This window comes from Heptranchias perlo, chromosome 21, assembly GCF_035084215.1.
Source record: "Heptranchias perlo isolate sHepPer1 chromosome 21, sHepPer1.hap1, whole genome shotgun sequence".
Taxonomy (NCBI): Eukaryota; Metazoa; Chordata; class Chondrichthyes; order Hexanchiformes; family Hexanchidae; genus Heptranchias; species Heptranchias perlo.
The window spans coordinates 30,228,927-30,251,781 of NC_090345.1; the positions used below are offsets into that span (position 1 = coordinate 30,228,927).

At 39.3% G+C, this 22,855-nt stretch overlaps 1 protein-coding gene across 5 annotated transcripts in view; it reads left to right on the plus strand.

Annotated features, from left to right (window-relative positions):
* The first annotated feature begins 1,158 nt into the window (after positions 1 to 1,158).
* Positions 1,159 to 22,855, plus strand: part of ppp2r2d (protein phosphatase 2, regulatory subunit B, delta) — a 57,408-nt gene continuing 35,711 nt past the window's right edge. Inside the window, exons 1-3 of one of the 5 annotated variants that reach the window (XM_068002395.1) lie at positions 1,159 to 1,616; positions 3,526 to 3,571; positions 21,773 to 21,956. In XM_068002395.1, the coding sequence (XP_067858496.1) occupies positions 21,954 to 21,956 (3 nt within the window). In that variant the 5' untranslated portion in view covers positions 1,159 to 1,616; positions 3,526 to 3,571; positions 21,773 to 21,953. Of the gene's footprint in view, positions 1,617 to 3,525; positions 3,572 to 14,153; positions 14,171 to 21,772; positions 21,957 to 22,855 lie in introns of all 5 variants that reach the window. The other 4 variants (XM_068002398.1, XM_068002396.1, XM_068002394.1 and 1 more) reach the window with 4 other exon arrangements.

The window sequence follows — 22,855 nt, forward strand, 5'->3', positions numbered from 1 at the left end:
TCTGGTTAGTCCATTGATTTTCTATTTTTATTTATAAATGTATTAATTGTGATGTATAAAAATGCTTAAAATAAGCCAGAATGCATTTTGTATAAAGCAACAATTTACAGAGGACAATGACCACAGACCTTCTAGAAATTAACATCAATGTGGTCAATTCAACATTTGGATTTCTGCTTCAGGCTTTCATGTTTTTTCTTCCAATATAAGTCAAGAAATGTTCTGTATCGCTTAAGTTACAAAGCCACATGCCAGGACTGCCCCTTGAATTGTGAACATTTTTGGGGCTCTGTCAGCTTTTTGAAGCTGTTTGTCAATTTGCTAGTTTTCGAGGTTGGCATTAATGTATAGTTGATGTTCTGTGGGGTGGGGGGGGCAAAGAGATGCTGAGAGAAACCTTGCAGAACCTTTCCTCAGGAGATTGTGTTGGGCACACCCCATGATAGTTGTTTATCATGTTCTGTCAAAAAAGAGGCTTGATGGAATGTCTTTTTATTGTCCCCAGTCTGTGGTTTAAACTCAAAGTACATTACTGATAATCCTTTAAACTTTTACAAAAATGTTGCACAGCTTTTTCTTTTTATTAAGCAACAATGTGCTGGTTATTCTCCCTCCCTTTTGATGTTCAATCCAAGACATGGTCTACATTATGACAGCACATCAAGGGCCTCCTTTCTGACTTGCATTGGTATACCGTCCAGACTGCGCCCTAGTGGCCCTGGAGAAGGAGCACGCCGTGTCCGCTGGTACGTTCGAGGCCTTCTGCGACCGTTGAGCACCGCAGGGACTGGAGTGTGTAAATATTATTAATTAATTTTATAAGATTTCTTTTGTTTTATGGTTTGGTTCTTTATTAGTCGTGCACCTCTAAAAAGGGGGCACTGTTGTTTGCTTTTTGCAATAATGACAGTAGGGCAACCCAGTGTCTTATGCTTTTATTAAGAAAAGGCAATCAGCTCTAAGTACTCAAAATATGGTGGGTTTTGGTGATCATTTTAAAATGGTAATTCCTAAGAACAGTTGCATCGTAACTTTGAAAGACTTCAGTTCAAATGGTTGAAGTGTTGCTTTTGTGCACATTGCCCTGCAGCTGCCGCTTTAAGAGCCCGGCAGCGCGCGCGCGCGCGCCGCTCTCCACTGAGCTCGAGTCCTATTAAGTGACGTCACCGAATCATGTCGTCGGGCAATGTCCGCCATTTTGGGAAATCACTGACGGTTCGAGCGCGCTGATTTTCCGCCGTCATCTTTCGAACGAAGCCATTAGTCGTTCGGTGTTGCAGAGCCGCCGCCGCCGCTCGCCTCGCTCAGCGCCCGCCCGCCCGGCCGGCCCGGGGAAGCACGCTCCGTTTTATCTGAAAGCCATGGCGGGTAAGAGTTGACATCGTGTGGGCCCGCGCCGGCTCTGCCCGCGAGTGCGAGTCCAGTCCGGGCCCGGGCCTGCTCACCTCTCCTCATGTCGGCTTTCCTCGGGATGGGTGGGATTCGGACACCTCTCGACCCGGCTTTAATACGGTAATGTGTTTACTTTGCAGGGGTCGGAGGTGGTGGCAGCGGCAACGACTTGCAGTGGTGTTTCTCGCAGGTGAAAGGTGCCATCGATGAGGATGTGGCGGAAGGTGAGGCGTTTGCCGAGTCCGGGCGCTGGGGCGAGTTGTCATGTTGCTGTCAAAGGTCACGCGTTTCCCCATCAGCTGCTGCAAGGCCGGTTGTCTTCCATGAGCTTGCCCGAGCGGCTCTGTCCGCGGCGTTTAACACGCTGTGGCGAGGCTGGATGGGTTCGGGAATCTTTTATTTTTTTTATCAACAGACTGAATAAAAGTTCCCGTTGGTGTAAGTGACGTAAATGCTCTGCGTCCGCCCCTGGTGTTAAGGACTGGGTGAAGAAATGTGACGTGCTCCAGATTATGTTCTGTTGGTGCTTTTATAGTTTAAAGGGAAAACACTAAAATAGATTTCTGGGGATCTGCTTAAACGCACATATTAAAGACATTGATCTACAAGTGCTTGAAGATCATTTTGTAGGTTATAATAATATGATTTTTTTGGCACTTTTATCCGAGTGATTGAAAGCAGATCCTATATCACACGTTTTGAAATGAATTTGAACAGAGAACCCATGTGGGAACTTTTCAAAAAAATGACCTCGTTAATACCCCTATTTAAATTTAAAATGTGGGGTGTGTTAGAAAGAAGTGCATACTTATCTCATAAGTATAGTAGTGATGTATCCTTAGCTTTTGTATTATCTTTTCATAAGTAATATCTAAAATTTTAAAATGATTGTAATATCCATTATTGATCTTGTTACTATGTGAACTCTAATGTTTGTGCTGTCTAGCAGTAAAAACGTCAATTCCTCAAATGTTCCAAGGATACTGATCATGAATCAATCAAGGATAGCTTTCTGTTAATGATGCCATCCAAAACATTTGCTTCCTTGCACTTTTTGTAGTCAGCCATCTACCACCTATCTAAACACAGCACTGATCTACATTAATACATTTTTGTTAAATATCAGAGCATTGACTCACTGTCACACTCTAAAGAAGCAGGAATGATAATTCTCAATCAATTGATAAAGATGAGAGAGGTAGGGAGTGGTTTAGGTTCATGGAGCAAACCAAATATATTGTAACAAGTTCCTTTTTTTTTGTGGCTGTTCTGGTGTACTAATTGGAAGTTGCAGATTTTTCAACAGTCTCTTAGAGATATAAACACACAATCAGTAATAAATTTACTGTGCTTTTCACCTTGAAACCTAGGTTTGTATCTATTCCTTAAGGAGTGACCCTAAGGACGGGTACAGTGGAAAATGTTAAAATTCACACAGCGACTATGTTTGAAGTAGAGTGAAAAGGCCTTTACTCTGTAGTTCACCATACTTGACCTGGGAATGCATGTTACTAATACTGAGTGTTTATGCTTTTTCCATTTCAGTCACTGAAAATAGATGTATGATTTACTTTTAATTGTGATATAAAATAACTAAGTGAATTGTTAGCCCACAAAGGGTCCTGTTTTACATAATCTCACAATTGATCATATGGAGTAACAATCCTGTACAGGTATTACAAGTCACCAATCAATTGAGGGGGTTCAGATTATGGTAAACCACAGAAACTAGCTTTGCTAATTTATGAATGAGTGAATTGCTATCATTAACTGCATTCCTAGAATTTGATCTTGGGCATTGAGCTAAATATATACATTATATACAATGAATTTACTTCCATAACATGTTTTGGAATCCATTGTTGTATGTGAAGCTTTGCAGATAGTATTGGAAAGATGAAAGCTATGTGAGCATTTTGTCCTTTTTGTGGATTGTTGGCTTTTGTAGTATGCATTTTGGCAGATAACTTGAAACAATGCAAAGAATATTAGCCTTGTAACTTCCTTTTTATCTGTTATTGTAACTATTATTTACTGCATACGACATAGTGCAGCATAAAAATATTATGAAGAAAACTGACATAGAATTCATTGATACTGAGAAAGATAAAACTTACTGTGCTTTAATTTTAGATAAATGTCTCTACTAACCTCCTAATTCAGCTCACTGGAAATTCAGGTTAGTTTAATGCAAAAAAAAGAAATAATGTCTTGGTTTCAGGTATGTTAACATAGACAATAACAAATGGTATGAAGTTTGTTAGAACTATAGTATATTGTATGGTTGACAATCCTAGACTGAGAGCAAAGCTTGTGTGGTGTACAGTGTTACAGCCTTAAACATGCTCCCAGCAATTTTGTATGTTTTGTTAAATATACCAACTCTGTTGCAATTTGTATCTTTGGTTATCACTGATAGTTGCTCTCCAACTGTTGCTATTTGAATGAGTTTTGCTATTTTACTGCATTTTGTGCCAAGAGTAAAAGCTTAATGTTAGATTTGGATTGCAGTGCTGTCAACGGGCAGGAAGAAAATATTTTACTAAAATGTAATGCTTTCAGGAAGGTTATACTCTTTAGTAACTGGTGCTGAATATTTAGTGTAAGAAAGAACTTGCATTTATATAGTGCCTTTCATATCCTTAGGGTGTTACAAACTGCTGCACAGTTAACAGATTTTTTAAATAGCAACCCCTCAGATAATGCTCCGTGCGGGCACGGACTGCTTCAAGACCTGGACAACGTCCAGGCTTGGGCTGATAAGTGGCAAGTAACATTCGTGCCAGGCAATGACCGTTTCCAACAAGAGAGAGTCTAACCACCTACCCTTGACATTCAACGGCATTACCATCGCCGAATCCCCCACCATCAACATCTTGGGGATCACCATTGACCAGAAACTTAACTAGACCAGCCACATAAATACTGTGGCTACAAGAGCAGGTCAGAGGCTGGGTATTCTGCGGCCAAAACCTTTCCACCATCTACAAGGCACAAGTCAGGAGTGTGATGGAATACTCTCCACTTGCCTGGATGAGTGCAGCTCCAACAACACTCGAAGCTCGACATCATCCAGGACAAAGCAGCCTACTTGATTGGCACCCCGTCCACCACCCTAAACATTCATTCCCTTCCCTTCACCACCGGCACACCGTGGCTGCAGCGTGTACCATCCACAGGATGCACTGCAGCAATTCGCCAAGGCTTCTTTGACAGCACCTCCCCAACCCGCAACCTCTACCACCTAGAAGGACATGGGCAGCAGGCACATGGGAACAACACCACTTGCACGTTCCCCTCCAAGTCATACACCATCCTGACTTGGAAATATATCACCGTTCCTTCATCGCTGGGTCAAAATCCTGGAACTCTCTACCTAATAGCACTGTACGAGAACCTTCACCACAAGGACTGCAGCGGCTCAAGAAGGCAGCTCACCGCCACCTTCTCGAGGGCAATTAGGGATGGGCAATAAATGCTGGCCTTGCCAGCGACGCCCACATCCCATGAACGAATTTTTAAAAATAGCATCACTGTTTTGTAAGCAAATATGGAAGCCAATTAGCCCACAGCAAGACTCCCAAATAGCAATGAGAGGATTGACCAGCTAATCTATTTTGAGGATGTTAGTTGACAAGATGAATTAAGTAAATGTCCCCAAGTGCATTCTGGGGATGCTCCCTAATTTTTTTTAAATGATGACAAAAGGACTGCCATACTTGTCTATCTTGTGTGTGGATGACAGTGCTGCTGCACCTATGATCAGGCTGCTGATGAAATTTTCCAATTTAACAATGCAAAAGGACAAAGTTTGATTTCTATGCATTAGCAGAATATATACGTCCAAATTTTGTATTGTGAATGTGATGGGGAAACTGTGTTCAATGTATTTCTTTCCTGGAAAGTTGACGCTTAATGGTTTAATTGGTGTTTATCTCGTTGCTATTTGTGGGACCTTGCTGTAAACAAATTGGCTGCTGTGTTTGTCTACATAACCGTGACTGCAGTTTCAAAATAATTCATCGACTGTAAAGTGCTTGGGACATCTTGAGGATATGAAAGGTGCAATATAAATGTAAGTTCTTAAATAAAAAGAAAAAAATCATGATTCTTTTAATTGCTGAAGGGTACTGATGTTTGCACTGAGTTGCATGATGACATTCTGAGTTGGCTTAAGTGTCTGAGCTTGGATATTGCAGTCAGAGTGACTGGGTCAGTCAGGCCAGACCATGGAGAATAACCGTTGTTGTATGTATTTCGACAAATAATTTTAAATAATACTAACTATAATAGCCTTATAACTTTCTAAATTGCTAACATTGACATTGAAAATAATTAGCTGAGAAATAATTTTAAAATTCAAGTTCCAGTTTGTTTTGAAATAATTTGGAAAAACGAACAATATGCTGAAAATTATATTGATATACTCTGGAACATTCTCCACATTACATGCGCGGCCTGTCACGTGGCATCCTGGAAATTGTAGCACAGGTGAATTTGGTAACCCCCTTCATCTAACAAAATAATAGCTCTGGAATGAATATGAACTCCAAGTCCAGGTTTTTGACGGGGTCTCAGGCCTCTGAGCAAAAACATTACCAAAGATAGACAAAAAAAAAGCTTTATAGGTAAGTTTTGCCATGTTATTGTGCAAAATGTAATTTTAATTTTTTTTATGTTGAATTTTATTTTGAGCCTGGATACTAGAAAAAAATGGTGCACAAAAGGTTTCTGAAAACACTTTGAGCGATTTGGTTGAGTTTCTGCTTTTAATTTTTTACCCATCACTTTTGAAGAGTTCTGAATTGCCACTCTTTTACAATATGAAGTTTGAGCTAATCAACTACAGAAAGTTCTTATAATTTACCAATGCCAAGTGATGGATATGAAGTGCACGCAGGCACATCACTATCTTAATAAATAAAAGATTTATTCTTTTTTTTAAAAAAAAGGTAAAGCAGTAATTTCATCCTTGATTGTCCTGACCTGGAGCTAGGAATTTCTGCACCTAGAAGCAGCAGAATGATGCAGTGTGTGCTACGTGGTATAGTGCTCCTGTCAGTATAAAACAGTGTACTATCCAGTTTACTGTGAGCAGCGTTGCAGGAGATCCACTGGTATTGTAAGGGATCGCAGGATTATCACAAGATTGTTTGAGCTACTCCACTTTTGTTATCCACATAATTTTCTCAACTGTATGTATAGTATTTTTGAATGCTTTGCATGGCTGCAGCTTATTTCACAAGTGCTTTTCTCATGTAAAAGACTATATGCTATGTAGTATGTTGGGTTTGAGCACTTCAATCCCATTTTCATTACATTATATAGATTGCTTTTGTGAATTATTATTCACTGATGCTTGCCCTCAAAGGAACCTTTTCAGTAGTAAGGAACCTATCCAGTAGTAAGAACGTGCCTTTTTGCAGTTCAAAAAATCTCTAATCCTGCTTACTAGTCTAGTTGCATATAAATAGTGCACAGATCATTCTGTCCACTTGCTGTGTTTTACTGGTTGGTGTCATAGTGAGGACCTCTATTTTAAAATGGACATCCCTTACCCTGTTCTACAACTTGCATTTTTATAATAAGTAGTAGATACCCTGGAGTGATCACAAGACTGTACTCTTATCAAGTGAGCCCTAAAATTAGATTATTCCTAAAATTACTCCAGGATACCTGTTGTGACATTCTTGGACATGTTTTTTTTTTAACCTGGGTAGCAGGCGCTGTCATGATGGACGTCAGCAGTTTGTCGGTTCCATGTGGTTGATATATGACAATGTGCATTAAAGAAGTTAATGATTGTGATGTGATTGTTGATGGTTACTTACCAGGGAGTAAGTGCTGCCATTTAACTAGAGATCTGTTCATAGAGGATGCTAGGTTTGCATACAGGACTGACCAGTAGTGCCAAGTCCAATGTCCACTGCAGACCCATGAAATTTGTAACAGTACCACGCAGACCCAGATGAATGACTGCTGGGAGGAAAACCTGTCATCTACCTAAGTCGCAAGCCACCTTCACAGGGAATGGCTTTTTGAACAGTTGAGAAATAATGCTTGTGTTTGGATGATGCAGAGACTACATCTGTCCTTGGATATAACTCTGTGTCAACCGTAATATTATGTATGTGACAAGGTATCAAAAGAGGAGCCAAACCTTCAATTTAAATACAAGCACCTTGTGAGTTTTGCCTGAATATATGTTTGATTAGTGGTGCTATTTGAATTTGAGATACATATTTGACTTTCCTTCGCCACAGCCAGATTTTGAAAGTATATCTCACTGTCTTGTTCAAATTAAGTAGTCTGAATGAAACTTTGAGAGATAAGCCGGAGAGACTCAGTAGAAAGTCAGCAGTGAATCGTCACAAGGACAGTCAGAGACCTTGTGCCAAGATCAGTTCACATTGAAGTCTAGTGCAGGAGATGCGACAGTTATAATTCAGAGGAGGAATAGTTAAGCCTGTAAATCCACAGTGTCATTCCCTTTGTTCACTGATTTAAGTACTGTTGAATAAATCTGGTAGCTACGGTCTAGTAAAGTATTTGTTCTGCCACCTTCTGAAGTCAAGGAAGATCAAGTGAAAGCACATTATATAACCAGTGTCAAAATACCGTAACAGTTTTTACTTCGACCCCTGGGTACGCTATAAATTACCTAGAAATTCAGCACTTTAGGGCACAATCCTGCTTTGAGGGATTGCCACTGAGTGTTGTCTGTGATGCTGAACATGTGGAAAATATCAAGTTAAAAGCAAGGCGCTGTTGTGTGTTCCACAACAAAGGTACAGATCTCTCTATCCATGTTAAAAGATGTGATGCTCTGAATCTATCTGTTTCCTGGGGTTCCTGCTTGTAGTTTTTTAAAAAATTTGTTCACACGATGTGAAGATTGCATTTATTGCCCATCCTTAGTTACCCTGAGAAGGTGCTGGTGAGCCGCCTTCTTGAACTGATACAGTTGGAGTGTTTCCATGATGGTTTTGAGTAAGAATATCAGGATTTTACCCAGTGACGATGAAGGAATTGTGGTATGCATCCAAATCAGGATGGTATGTGACTTGGAGGATTACTAGTCCAATAGCATAACCACTACGCTGCCCTACCTACTTTCTTGTGTGATTTACAAGTATTTAAACACATTGGCCTCAATATTAATGCCCGCATAGCGGGCGGGAGAGGGTCGGGACGGTGGGGTTGTAAATGGAAAAATGGGGAACATGACCCCTGACCCATTCTGTACGCACCCATTGGTGTTACTACGGCGGCGGGTTTCATGGTGACCAAGTGCATCGGGACACTTCATTAACATATTTAAATCGGGCTCCCACAGTGCAATTGGGAGCCCGATTTAAATTTTACTGCTGCTGCTGCGCGGGTTTCCCATGGGTCGGGAAACCCAGCAGTGAAATGGAGGTGCACGAATGCTCCCCCCGCCCTTTAAGGAAGCCTACAGCCTCACATCTGCTGACTGCAGCCTCTCTCCTCTCAGATTGTAATTTTTGCATCCTCTTCGAACCGGAATTAAGCTTTGAACCACATATCCCTCTCTGTCTTAACGACCATTTACACCTTCACAGCATTGCCTGCCTACACTCTACCTCAGCACTCGCCACTAAAGCATGCCTTCATCACCCCAAACTCAACTACTGTAGTGCTCTTTATTGTCTTCCCATTTTTCATTTTCCATGAACTCCAATTTTTTCTTAACTCTGCCCCATTTAACCTGATCCGCATAGTCGCACCAGCTTATCACCCCAGTTCTTGGTGACCTACACTGGCTCTCTGTGCTCGAACATTATTTTAAAATTCTTGTTCTCATCTATAAATCCTGCCATAGCATTGCTACACTTCGCACCTGTAATCTCCTGCAATTCTACATTCCCTCAGGAGCTCTACTCTGACTTCTGTGCATCCAATGTTCCTTTTGCTCGACTGTTGGTGTCAGAGCTTTCAGCTGCCTCACCCCTATTTTTTAGAACTCTATCCCTAAATGTCTCCACCACTGTCTACCTTAAAACCGCCTCAAGCTTGGTCAAAGAAATGGGTCTTGATTACCCCTTCTAATCTCTTCATTCTTGGCTCAGTGTTATGCCTGTTTGTGCAACATCTTGGGAGGTTTCTTTATGTTAAATAAATGCAAATTGATACTGCATAAGCATTTAAATAGGAAATAATTGAACCAGTGCTTTGAGGGCTGGATAACAGGAGTTCCCAGGCCAGATATTGAGACACCCCTGCACGCATGCATATGTTAAAGGATATCATTGAGAACTACTAGGCTTTTGTCCACTTGTGAGAACATAAGAAATAGGAGCAGGAGTAGGCCATATGGCCCCTCGAGCCTGTTCTGCCATTCATTAAGATTATGGCTGATCTACCTCAACTCCACTTTCCCGCCTTATCCCCATATCCCTTGATTCCCTTAGTGTCCAAAAATCTATCGATCTCAGTCTTGAATATACTCAATGACTGTGTGCATCCACAGCCCTCTGGAGTAGTGAATTCCAAAGATTCACTACCCCCAGTGAAGAAATTTTTCCTCATCTCGGTCCTAAATGGCCGACCCCATATCTTTTTGACTGTGACCCCTAGTTCAGGACTCTCCTTGTAACAAAGGTTTGATATGCCCATGTGCATGTTGAAGTTCCTGATTTATATGTCTTCATATTTGTAAAATAAACTCAGTGCTGGTGAAATGCCCTTATTAATTTGTAATGTCTCTATTAAAGTAGTAAAAGGCTCTGGTTGCACTTCACTGAGGACTTAAAAGCCTATATTTTCCATTCAGCATTACTTTAATGTTGGCAGTAACCCTGTTAAAATAACACTAATTGAAAAGTCTAGGCATTTAAGCCACCTTGCTGGCTACCTGCAGACATTTCTATAGCTACTGTCTCTACGATTGTACAAAACTTATAGCATCTAAATTTACATCCACTGTTTCCAGCAAGGTTAGTCATAATCAGATAGTGACAGCAAAAACAGGGCCACTTCTTGTGAGGTGCAGGACACAGCCTATTTAGTTGTCAAGTGCATACTGTGCGCTATGGAAAAGTTGCAAATCTACCTATATTAATCTTTTTAAAATCTTCCACCTGCATGTACTTTCTGTTAACTTTTCCAATGATAAATTCCTGTATCCACATTTATTATGGAAACTGCAGCACCAGCATTGCTGGGAGAGAGCATGACAATTATACATAGTTATTAGTTTCCATTATAAATGTGGACATAGCAATTTATAATGGCATATAAATGTAAGTATAGAATGTATGACTTTAAAATGGGTGGGATGGTTGGGGTGGAGATTACATCTGCACGCCCCGATCCAAATATCCCCTGGCCTCTAGCCCAGCTTCATCTGAAGGCTACAATTGGTTTTGACTCCACAGGGCATCGATTAATATTATATTAAAAATCTTGTGTATGCCTATACTGACTGTCCACAAACTTCACTTCCGGTTGAAATTATTTTTGTTACACTTTTATGTCGACATTTAACATTTGAGATTCCCTATGTACTCACTTATATTTGAATTTCCCTAAATCATCAGATGTCATTATTGATGGATCAATTGAATCCCTGGATTTTTTCCAAAAAAAATTCATCACTTTTTCCGGTAGCTGAAGTTACTAGTGTCTAAAATAAAGCTAGAAACAAAACAAATTACATATTTAACAGTAACAATTTGATGTTTTTTGTCATTCAATACCTTTTTATCAAAGTTTTTACTTGAAGGCCTTGGCCTCTCCCAAAAACCTGGGATTAGACTTTGATATTTTTGTCCAGAACAGTGACTTTGTTAGCTTAAGGAAAGTGCTGTAGTCTAAGCATGTGCAGCGTGCAGTTTTCCAGGATGCATCAGCCACTTTAAAGCTGGCCAAATGCCAGAATTCTTCTCTCTCAGACTCTTAACAAAATCTAATTGGTTGTTTTTCAAAATTATTTGAAGCTAGAGGACACACTACAAAAGCTTTATTCAGGTAAAGGTTGAGTACGTGTTTGAGGAAAAAGTGAGTGTACTGATGAGACATCTGTTATAGCTCCTGTTTGTGTTTTATAAATTTCAGATGGCAAATTTCAAATGTCTTTTGCCCTAATTTTTAAATTTTTCAAAAAAATACTAGTTGAATTTTGAAGCAAACAAAGAGCCTCTAATTATTACACCTGTGTTTTGCTGACAGAAAATATCAATATTCTAATTGCTGGCAACCTGTGAGACAGACAAATGTCTTTTCTTGTATTTTGATTTCTTTTTAAAAGAAGAAAGTTACATTCTGAAAGTAAACAACATGTTTGAAGAAAATAGGTAGCAAACTGGTTGAGATGGCAAAAGGTTGGGGAAGCACAAGTGATGGAAGTGAAGTGAGGAAGGAACAGGAAGTCAGCGACTGAGGGCAACATTTTTCCCCTTAAATCTCCACTGTAAAATGAATTCTGTAGCCGTTAGTAGCTCCTTTCCCTATTCCACCATGCCATCCACCACCTCCCACTTGAAAGGAAAGAAGAAAATGCAGAGAAGCAGAAGAGGGGAAGGAGGGTTGGAGAGAGGGAGAGAAAAGCAAAAAGAGGAGCTAGAAAGGCAAAAGTGAGAGAAACAGTGGCACAAAGACCATATAGAATGCCACTGGAGATATTTTATATGTATGTATATTATGTATCTAAAAAAATCACTGCTTTGCAACATTCTATTTGAAAATGCATTGAAAAGTCCTATATCATACTACTTCAATGGGAAAATGGATTAAAAAGTGTCAGCGTTTACCTGCAGTAACAGTTAGGCTTGTAGATGGTGCTGTGATAGCGTTTTAACATGATAATAGCTAGCAAAACTAATAGCTGATATATACTATAATGAGAGTTACAGGCCTTGGCCACCGAGTTGCTGTGGAGTAGCTGATTTCCCTGAGGTACCATTCTTCCTGCCATTCTCTTTCCTGCCCTGGCCCCACTGAGCAAAACTCCTGACCTTGCATTCCACTCACATCCCTGCTTATACACATTGTGCCCTTTCCCCAATTCCCAGCATCAAATGATCATCCCCGATCCTCTTGTCATTGTCCCCCTTTCTCTGCTACCCCCTTCCTTTCTCCTCCTCCTCCTGCCCTCTAATACCACTTTAACTGAATGTTTTCCTTGGTCTTGATTCCCCATGTGCAATGCTGTAGGAGATCAGCTAGTGTGTATTATTTTATTATATCCCACATGTTTGCAGTTTTCATAGAAAAATGGACAGTTGTAGAATTTAATCCATGCAACACTAGTACAAATTCCAGAATACCATTTTAATTAAAACAAATTTTGATTTATTCAGCCACTGTGATTTGCCCTGATAGCTACTAAATGATATTACCCCTATTGATAAAAGATGGTGTATTCTCTGACTCACCATAAATGATGCTATGGCAGAGCTAATATACTAAGTCTTGCATATGGTGTACACTTCCTGACCACTTTATCCTCACTTCCTGATGCCCTGACAATGTTGCACTTTTGATTCCAGCATTTATAATGGAAAACTATATTATCAACATGTTATAATGGGAAAAGTGCTGTCAGCATGTTATTTAACATGGGGTTGGGATAATATGTTAGCATGGATAGAGGATTGGTTAACGGAGAGTAGGAATAAACGGGTCATTTTCAGGTTGGCAGGCTGTAACTAGTGGGATGCCACGAGGATTAGTGCTGGGGCCTCAGCTATTTACAATCTATATTAAGGACTTAGATGAAGGGACCGAGTGTAATTTATCCAAGTTTGCTGACCATACAAAGCTAGGTGGGAAAGTAAGCTATGAGGAGGACCCAGAGTCTGCAAAGGGATATAGACAGATTAAGTGAGTGGGCAAGAAGGTGGCAGATGGAGTATAACGTGGGGAAATGTGAGGTTATTCACTTTAGTAGGAACAATAGAAAAACAGAATATTTTTTAAATGGTGAGCAACTATTAAATGACATTTGGTTGTCCTCGTACACGAAACACAGAAAGTTAACGTGCAGGTACAGCAAGCAATTAAGAAGGCAAATGGTATGTTAGCCTTTATTGCACGGGGGTCGGAGTACAAAAGTAAGGAAGTCTTGCTGCAATTGTACAGGGCTTTGGTGAGACCACACCTGGAGTACTGTGTACAGTTTTGGCTCCTTACCTAAAGAAGGATATACTTGCCTTCGAGGCGGTGATTTCTGGGATGAGAGGGTTGTCCAATGAGGAGAGATTGAGTAGAATGGGCCTACACTCTCTGGAGTTTAGAAGAATGAGAGGTGATCTCATTGAAATATGTAAGATTCTGAGAGGGCTTGAGAGGTTCTTTCCCCTGGCTGGAGAGTCTAGAACTAGGGGGCATAGTCTCAGGATAAGGGGTGGGCCATTTAGGACTGAGATGAGGAAAAATTTCTTCACTCATAGGGTTATGAATCTTTGGCATTCTCTACCCCAGAGGGCTGTGGATGCTTAGTCACTGAGTATATTCAAGACTGAGATCGATAGATTTTTGGACTCTAAGGGAATCAAGGGATATGGGGATTGTGCAGGAAAGTTGAGTTGAGGTCGAAGATCAGCCATAATCTTATTGAATGACAGAGCAGGCTCGAGGGGCCCAATGCCCACTCCTGCTCCTATTTCTTATGTTCTTGACAAAATCCATCTGGCTGTTGTGCTGTAGTTGCAGGCCTCATCACTAGGTGCACTATGGTCCAAATCATTCAAGTTTGCCTGTTTTATTTTTTCACCCACTTTTTTTTCTTTCTTTCCCAGGCCCCACACCAAGTCAGGTAAGTTTAAACTATTTAATCTTTTAAATATTTTAATTGAAGTGCAGCCTCTGGCTTGTAGCCACCCACATCAGGTCCCAATTCCCTTTCCTTTCCTGCCCTGCCCTGTCCTGGTGGCTCTGTTTGGGTGCCAGTTGTGGTTCATCCTCCCTATTCACTGGGCTATTTTCTGATCTTTGTTGGTTTCCACTGGGAACCAAGCACTGCCTCCCTTTCTGCTACAGCTCGTCTTGTCAATGAATAGTCTAGAAGGGTTGTGAATGATAAAGCTTCATGCTGTTCTGAATCCTTGAATAAAGTGCCCTTATCTTTCTGAATTCTCATGTTTTCAATATTTTTCAATTTAAATTCATGACCTTTGCTCTTAAAGCACAACTAAAATTAGCCAGTTAAACTGTGCATTGAATATTGAGAGTTAATGCTTCTAGTAGAGTTGGCCAACCGTTCAAAGCTCAATAGCTGGAAAAAGAAAATTTTATCTGACTAACAGCTGCAAGTATTCTGGGCCTTTTCCTTTGCATCTTAGGTCTTGGGAGTTACATCAAAAGTGGATCTTTGCTGTTGAGTCAGTTATGTTTGGGAGCACTGCTGAGATAGCATAGAACTGCACATCTGGTGTTCCTTTAGTAAAAGCATCTTAAAATATTTCCTAGTGTAGATATTTTCAGTACAGATCATCTTACTTGTCACTTTAATTAGTGCTTATTGGTTTCCAAAAAATATAATTCCAGCAATCAAGAAACAAAACTCTCAACACATAACTTATGACTCAATGGTGGCTAATGACCGAAATGTTAGCCACTGCTGCATTTGTAAAAGTGCCTATTTGAGTTTAAACTTTTCACTGAAATTTTTAATAAACTCACCAAAAATGTTAATCAGATGAAATGATAACTTTTGCTTTCTCTGGCTGACTTTGGCAGTTTTCTCTTTCTCCAGAAATCATTAACTCCTTAATGTGTTGCAATTCTACAGTCACACTGATGCCTTACCTAAATGGCCATTATTCATGTATAAACCATACCATTTTGTGCCAACAGACTATAGATTCATGGGGCATCACAGTCCTATCCAGCACTGTACTTCTGTACTTAACTGACATCTAGGACCTGTCATTGGACAGTGAGCAGGAATGAATCCTGGTAGATTCTTCCCTCCTTTTAATCCAGGTGTCCTAAGGTTAATTGTAACACGTTTACCCCTTTCTTGGCCGAAACCAACTAACTCAGCACATCCTGGGAATACTGATTGTTATGGCTCAGCTACTCACTGGATAAAACCACTGAACTTTGAGGGAGTCAGTGACAGTTACCTTTCTTATTTTAAAGAGTAGCCAGAACCATTGGGTATAAATCCAAGAAAGTTAAGTGAATATCTTGGTGAGAGGCTTTGTGACATTAACATCTACTTCTGTTGTAGTCTGTGCAAATTTGACAAAGTGGTGGTTGCCATGCAAATTAGTGATGAGCAGAAGAATTTTGGCTGTGATTACACTTTCAGCTTTCTGTATTCCAGTCTTGAATGTACCAGGGTACACAATTGGAGGAAGCAGTTTTGTATACTTCAGTCCGAACAGTGAGATGCCTGTATGTTTAAATTCATGGGTTCATGTAAATGCTGCTTGTAATGGTTGTTTATAGGTTCACATATACATTTGAGTAAGTTTGGAAGTGTGAAACAAGATGGTTAGAAAAATTGCATTTTAAACTTAGTGTGAGCCATTGTAAATTGATGAAGTATTCTTACTATAAAAAATAGACACAGCACATTTGATTGACTTTGTATGCTTTACAGTTAGTAGCAGTTTCCAGCATGTTACAGTAATCAAATAATTTAGTCAAGGAATTCAGTCGATAATACTTTCTGGAATCTCAACTAAATTCAAGTAATGAAAATATCTAAATTTCAACAATCTGTCACAATTGGCTTTGCTTATTTGATTCTCTGTATAGGTTTTGAGTAAGTGCTTTACAAACAACTTAGATTCTTTTGCTCTCATGTTGCTCACAGTACATTAATGACTTAGAAAAGATGGGTTTTGTTAATTTACTTTGGGATGATTTGTATGTTTTTGCCAGTGCCAACTCATTGTTTTGTTGCCCCATTGAATACTGCAGAAATAATGGCCTCAGCTAGTTAAGTCATTGTTGAAAATGTCAGCCAGTAAAATCATTGACTACTATGATTGGTGGCCTACCTTTTTTCTTTGCTACTTAAGGAATTGCCCGGGTTTTCAAATAGCTGCTATACATTTAAATATATAAACTAATATCAGTACTATCAGCCTGGAGCTTCCTCATTTTTCTTGGGTTCTTTGGTACATGTTACGTACTCTTGGTCTTGTAGAGGGTCTAAACTTTGTGTGAAATTCTGATTGACACTGAATACCATCCTTTTTTGATTAAGGTTTTGTTATGTCTTGTGTAATGGGCACCTACGTTATTTATGCACCGAGAAACACTGGGAATTTAACAAAGCTAATGAAACAGATTGCATTTGGATCAGATGTGGAAGCTTGTGTTTTAACTCACAAGCTACTGTTTTAATAGTTCCATGTGGGTTTTGTTTCTGTGTATGCTTAACTTAGTGTGTTTTTAAGACCGATCCAATCCTCAAAACATTGAGTGCTTTCTATTTTGACATTGCTTGAAGTATAGCAGGAAAAAAAAGTGGTGAATACAGTTGATTATTAGATACATATCTTGTAAGTAAACTGTTAGTAAGCAGGCCCAAGTGATAGAAATAGATGACCTGTTTCAAAGGATTTTATGCCTTCATGAATTTGATACTTTTTTGATGTAGTAAGTAGTTATAGTTTTGATGTTGGTATACTGGACACAGAGACAAATTGTTTATCCGGGGCAAACTCCCAGATTACTTTGTACACAAGGTCTCGTTTCAGTTCATAGGCAGTGTGAATTTGACAGGAGAGTGTTTGTTTTTCTCACAGAGAAGCAATCTGGAGAAGCCTGAATCATATGTCTGAACATGCTATGTTTTAGTAAGAGCATTTATTGAAATGATCTTGCATCCTGACTAGCCTCCTACTCTTGCAGTTAAATTGCAGAAGTCAATAAATTTGCATAAACTTAACTCATTGGTGAACACCACACACAACTCGTACCCCCTTGGCTAAGGTACCTTGCGATATTAACGTACTCGCTCCTATTCAGTAAACTAAACAGCTTTGCAAAAAAAACCCTTCTGGTAGGACAGAATACAGTAGTTTGAAAAAGTAATGTTTATTTTATTCAGAAAACTTTTTTTTAACAGGAATTTGTTTATTTTTACATAGAATGTACACCATAGAAACAGGCCATTCGGCCCAACAGGTCCATGCCGGTGTTTATGCTCCACAGGAGCCTCCTCCCATCCTTCTTTATCTAACCCCATCAACATAGAAACATAGAAAATAGGAGCAGGAGTAGGCTATTCGGCCCTTCGAGCCTGCTCCGCCATTCAGTATGATCATGGCTGATCCTCTATCTCAATATCATATTCCTGCTCTATCCCCATACCTCTTGATGCCTTTTGTGTCTAGAAATCTATCTAGCTCCTTAAATATATTCAGTGACTTGGCCACCATAGCCTTCTGTGGTAGAGAATTCCACAGGTTCACCAACCTCTGAGTGAAGAAATTTCTCCTCATCTCAGTCCTAAATGTCCTACCCTATATCCTGAGACAGTGACCCCTTGTTCTGACACCCCAGCCAGGGGAAACATCCTCCCTGCATCCAGTCTGTCTAGCCCTGTCAGAATTTTGTATGCTTCAATGAGATCCCCTCTCATTCTTCTAAACTCTAGTGAATACAGGCCTGGTCAACCCAATCTCTCCTCATACGACAGTCCTGCCATCCCAGGAATCAGTCTGGTGAACCTTCGCTGCACTCCCTCTATGGCAAGTATATCCTTTCTTGGGTAAGGAGACCGACACTGCACACAATTCTCCAGCTGTGGTCTCACCAAGGCCCTATATAACTGCAGTAAGACATCCTTGCTCCTGTCCTCACATCCTCTTGCAATGAAGGCCAACGTACCATTTGCCTTCCTAACTGCTTGCTGGACCTGCATGTTTGCTTTCAGTGACTGCTGTACAAGGACACCCAGGTCCCTTTGTACATCAACATTTCCCAATCTGAGAGGCTGTTTTCCCTGGCTGGAGAGTCTAGAACTAGGGGCATAGTCTCAGGATAAGGTGTCGGCCATTTAGGACTGAGATGAGGAGAAATTTCTTCACTCGGGGTTGTGAACCTTTGAAATTCTTTACTCCAGAAGGCTGCAGATGTTCATTCGTTCAGTATATTCAAGGCTGCGATTGATAGATTTTTGGACTCTAAGGGAATCAAGGGATATGGGGATCGGGCAGGAAAGTGGAGTTGAGGTAGAAGATCAGCCATGATCTTATTGAATGGTGGAGCAGGCTCGAGGGGCCGTATGGCCTACTCCTGTTCCTATTTCTTATGTTCTTTCCTGATGGGTGTAACTTCTCAGTTATGGTATCATCCTAGTAAATCTGTTTTGCACCTTCTCCAGAGCCTCAATATCCTTTTTATATTATGGAGACCAGAACTGATCACAGTAGTCCAAGTGTGGTCTAACCAAGATTCTATACAAGTTTATCATAACTTCCCTGCTTTTAATTCTATCCCTCTAGAAATGAACCCAAGTGCTTTGTTTTCTTTTTTTATGGCCTTATTAACCTGTGGCGCTACTTTCAGTGATTTGTGTATCTGTACGCCCAGATCCCTCTACTCCTCTACCCCCATCTAGATCCTTATTTTCCAAGGAGTATGTGGCTTCCTTATTCTTACCAAAATGTACCGCCTCACAGTTATCCATATTGAAATTCATTTGCCAATTACACACCTATTCTGCAAGTTTATTGATATCTTTCAGAACTTTGTCGCAGTCCTCCTCTGTATTAACTATACCCCCCAATTGGTGTCTGCAAATTTTGAAATTGTGCTTCTGATTCCTGAGATACTGTTCTTGGTTCTTTCTGTATTACCATAGTGAAGGATTGATCTCTTTTCCCAGTGCTCTCTATTGCCATTCTGTAACTAGCCACTGGAAGCTCAGGGTGATGTGTTCTGGTTGTTGTCTGTTGTCTGGTTGGCACCTGTAGCTGAAATCAACATGCTATATGATTGTGTAAACTGAGCCTACCACTCCATGGGATTGTATGCTAACAGAATGAATTGCTAACCATTTTAGGAAATATTGCTAATTTTTTAATGTGCAGAATTTAAAACCCACTTTCAAATGTGTTAAAATACCTGTTGCATTGTTTGTGTACTTTTGGAGAGTAGGAAGCGAGAATACTTTGTGATTTTTAAATGGTCATTTAGAATGTATTCCTTTTTGTGGTAAAGTGGAAACTAGAAAATGGAGCTTATCAAAGCAGATCATTAATGTACAAGTATATTATTTTGCATGGGGCTGAAGTTAGGTGGTAACCACTGACAGTACTGCACAAGGAAGTGATTAGAACCATTATTTCAGTATCTTTTTAATCATTCTGACGAAGGCCCTGCTGTACAGTGAATCCTGATTAATTACGACCGTTCAGGACAACCTCGCAAATTGGGAATTTCTATAAAGCGGGAAGCTACAAATATCAAGGCTGGTCTGGTGCATAACGACCTTTATTTGACTAAATTTTGTACAACATCTTACAACCAGGGTGAATACAGTGTAACATCTTAAAAATTAAAGAAAAAAGCTTGCGTCTTGTGAAGAATTCTAGAAACTTGCGATTCAGAAATGCCATGATTCTATGAAACTAGCTTTTGAATCCTCTTCCTTTTATTGTTGAGCCATCTGGGAAATCGATTTCCATTCCTCCCTCACCTACATAACACTAATAAACAGGTGGAAACCAGGCATGTTGACCATTGAATCCAATCAGATTGAGTGGTGAAAGCCTCAAGTTCAAATACATTGCAACTTGTAAAGTACCTGATCGAACAATTCATCTAATTGTATTTTGCAGACCTTTTTGTTATTGCATTTTACAAGGTAATTTTTGTTGGGATTAGTGTTTCTAATTTAATAATGTGTTGATTATGTTCTGACGAGTAACTTTTTTTGTAGAGTAAAAAAATGAAAAAGTGTTAATATTAGTAGGTCTGTGAACGTTTTAAGGTAAGTTGCACACATGGAGTCAAGACTAAGTGCAGTCTTCAGTTGAAGTGAGTTTAGAGGCTGGGAGATAAGTGGACCAGTGCGTACAGATGTAAATCAGCCCCCATTTTAAAGTCATTCATCATCCTTTTTTTTCCCCATATATATCCACCATAATTTACCATATACACATTTATAATGAGAACTGCCAATGTAAACTTGTCACGCTGTAATTACACCCTCTTGTCAGTGGTGATGCTGCTGCAGAAATTTTTATTATAAGTGTGGACCTAAGAATTTATAATAAAAGGTTGGAATGGAGATGGCACAGAAAGATTTTTAATGTAGATGTCGACTTAGTAACCTCATCGGTGGGAATTTTCTATTTTCCATTCTCATTTCAGGATTAAGCAATTTTAAAAAATTAAATGTATTGTTACAGAACTAATTGGGATCAAGTAAATGCCTTTTTATTTTTGATACTTGTTTAACTTTTTTGTTAAGATTACAAACCAAGAATGAGCAGTTATGTGTGTTTTGGCAACACAAGCACCCTGTCACTAGATGTGTGTGTGGGTGATTTTGGATGGGGAGGGGGAGAAATTTAAGTTACACATTGCCTTTTTATTTGTCTATGAATGAACAACTTTTCACCTTAATATTTCAATGTTTGGATTCTCAGTAAAGGTTTTTATATCTTTTGAGTAGCCATAAAATTTGAAAAATATTTTTTCCTTTCAAGTGTTGAAGTAGCATAGGAGTTGTAAGTATATACTAGTATTTTTTCCACTTAAGACTTGGTCATTATGAGTGATTAGGGATGGCTCTATTAGATTGATTATAATTTACTCAGTGTCTTATCCATTTGTGACACATGCTCCTATTTATTTGAGTCTTGACGCTTATTTTTAAATACTAAGCTAAAAATTGTGTCAGCATGTTCTTGGAAGTACAATGCGTTTGAGTACCATTTCATTTTAACTAAGCCTGTAAGCAACTCCCTCTCATTTTTAGAAACTGATTTAAGAATATTTGCATGAATTTTTTTCATTTGTGTGTGTGTCAAGGTACTAAATTTGCCATGCTAAAAATATCCAAAAGCTTAAGACGTGCAAAATACATTTAAAACATATAATTACTAAAATAAGGTTTGCAAGAAGAATTTTGAGAACCTACATGCTACCACAAAAATGTATACATCAGGCTTTTTCTGTTTCAAGAGCCATGTCTATACCTTGCTTTCCAAGGATTTCCATAACCTATTCCTTGCATTTTGTTGTCGTTTCTAGCACACCAATGTGTTTAGATTCTGGTTAGTCACCTTTTATTATACCGTACTTAAAAGATGTGTTAACTTTATTAGGCCTGGGAATGCTTTAGTTAAGTGTGTTTAATGTAATATATGTACTAGTCAATCTCCTGTGGCATTGCTCACGGGTTGTCTTGGGCCTTGACCGCGGTTTTTGATTTTTACTGCAGCCCCGCTGAAGTCCCAGAACTCCTCTCCCCTGAAGAGTGCCCCTGCTCAGATGCCCTCAATGCTCCCCTGAGTTCCTGAAGTCTTAACCAATTCGGAGGAAGAAACTGACAGACATTCAAAGAATAAAATTGACAGATTTTCATGAAAAACAGTTACTTGCACCTTAAGCAAGTTTTGTAAATGGTAGGTAATTAGTATTACAAATATATTTCTGAGGCTTGTATCAGTAAGGTATGAAATATTGTAACTTTATCAGTCACGTAATTCATTGCTTCAATAAATTTGCTGTATTAGAGTAATGGGTGAACTGTTTTCAGGATGGTTATAAATGTCAGAAACCGCATTCCAGGTCCTATGAATGGTGCCACGAGAGATCTGTATCTTAAAAATATTGTGCATAGTGTCCACTTCTTGTCAGAACCATTACTTCTTGTAATGCCTTTTATGCCAACATTTGAAAAACATTTATAACGAGAACCAATGTGTAAACATTCATAATGGGAACATTGTAACCATTTTGCTGTCACGCTTTGTTGAAGCAGTTGAATCATTCAAAATACTTTTTGAAGAAATGTATATTCTCCATTTTTCTCTCTGAAATTTCTAATATCCAAAGTAAGGTTTTAAGCAAAGTTTTAAAAAAAAAAATTACATTTGCAACAGCATGCTTAAATTTATCTGTTACATTGTCTTTTAATATCTTAATTTTTAACAAAAATATTTCAGTGCCTCAGCCTGTTTCAAAAGCCTAGGTTTCGATTGGATATTTTTATCTCCCAGTTGGAGAAAATTTCCAACTTCATCTGTGCATTCTGAGTGTGTGCATTTTAAAGAATTCCCAGCATGCGATTTCTGCATCAGCATGAATTGATACAAAAGGTGTCCCCTCATCTTTGATGATTTGAGAGTTTCTTTACTTTTTCCAAAAGACTTTCAAAGGAACTGGTGATTTAATTCACAAATCTTTAATTCAAGTAAGTTTGAACAAAAGAACATAAGAAATAGGAACAGGAGTAGGCCATACGGCCCATCGAGTCTGCTCCGCCATTCACTCAGAACATGGCTGATCTTCGACCTCAATT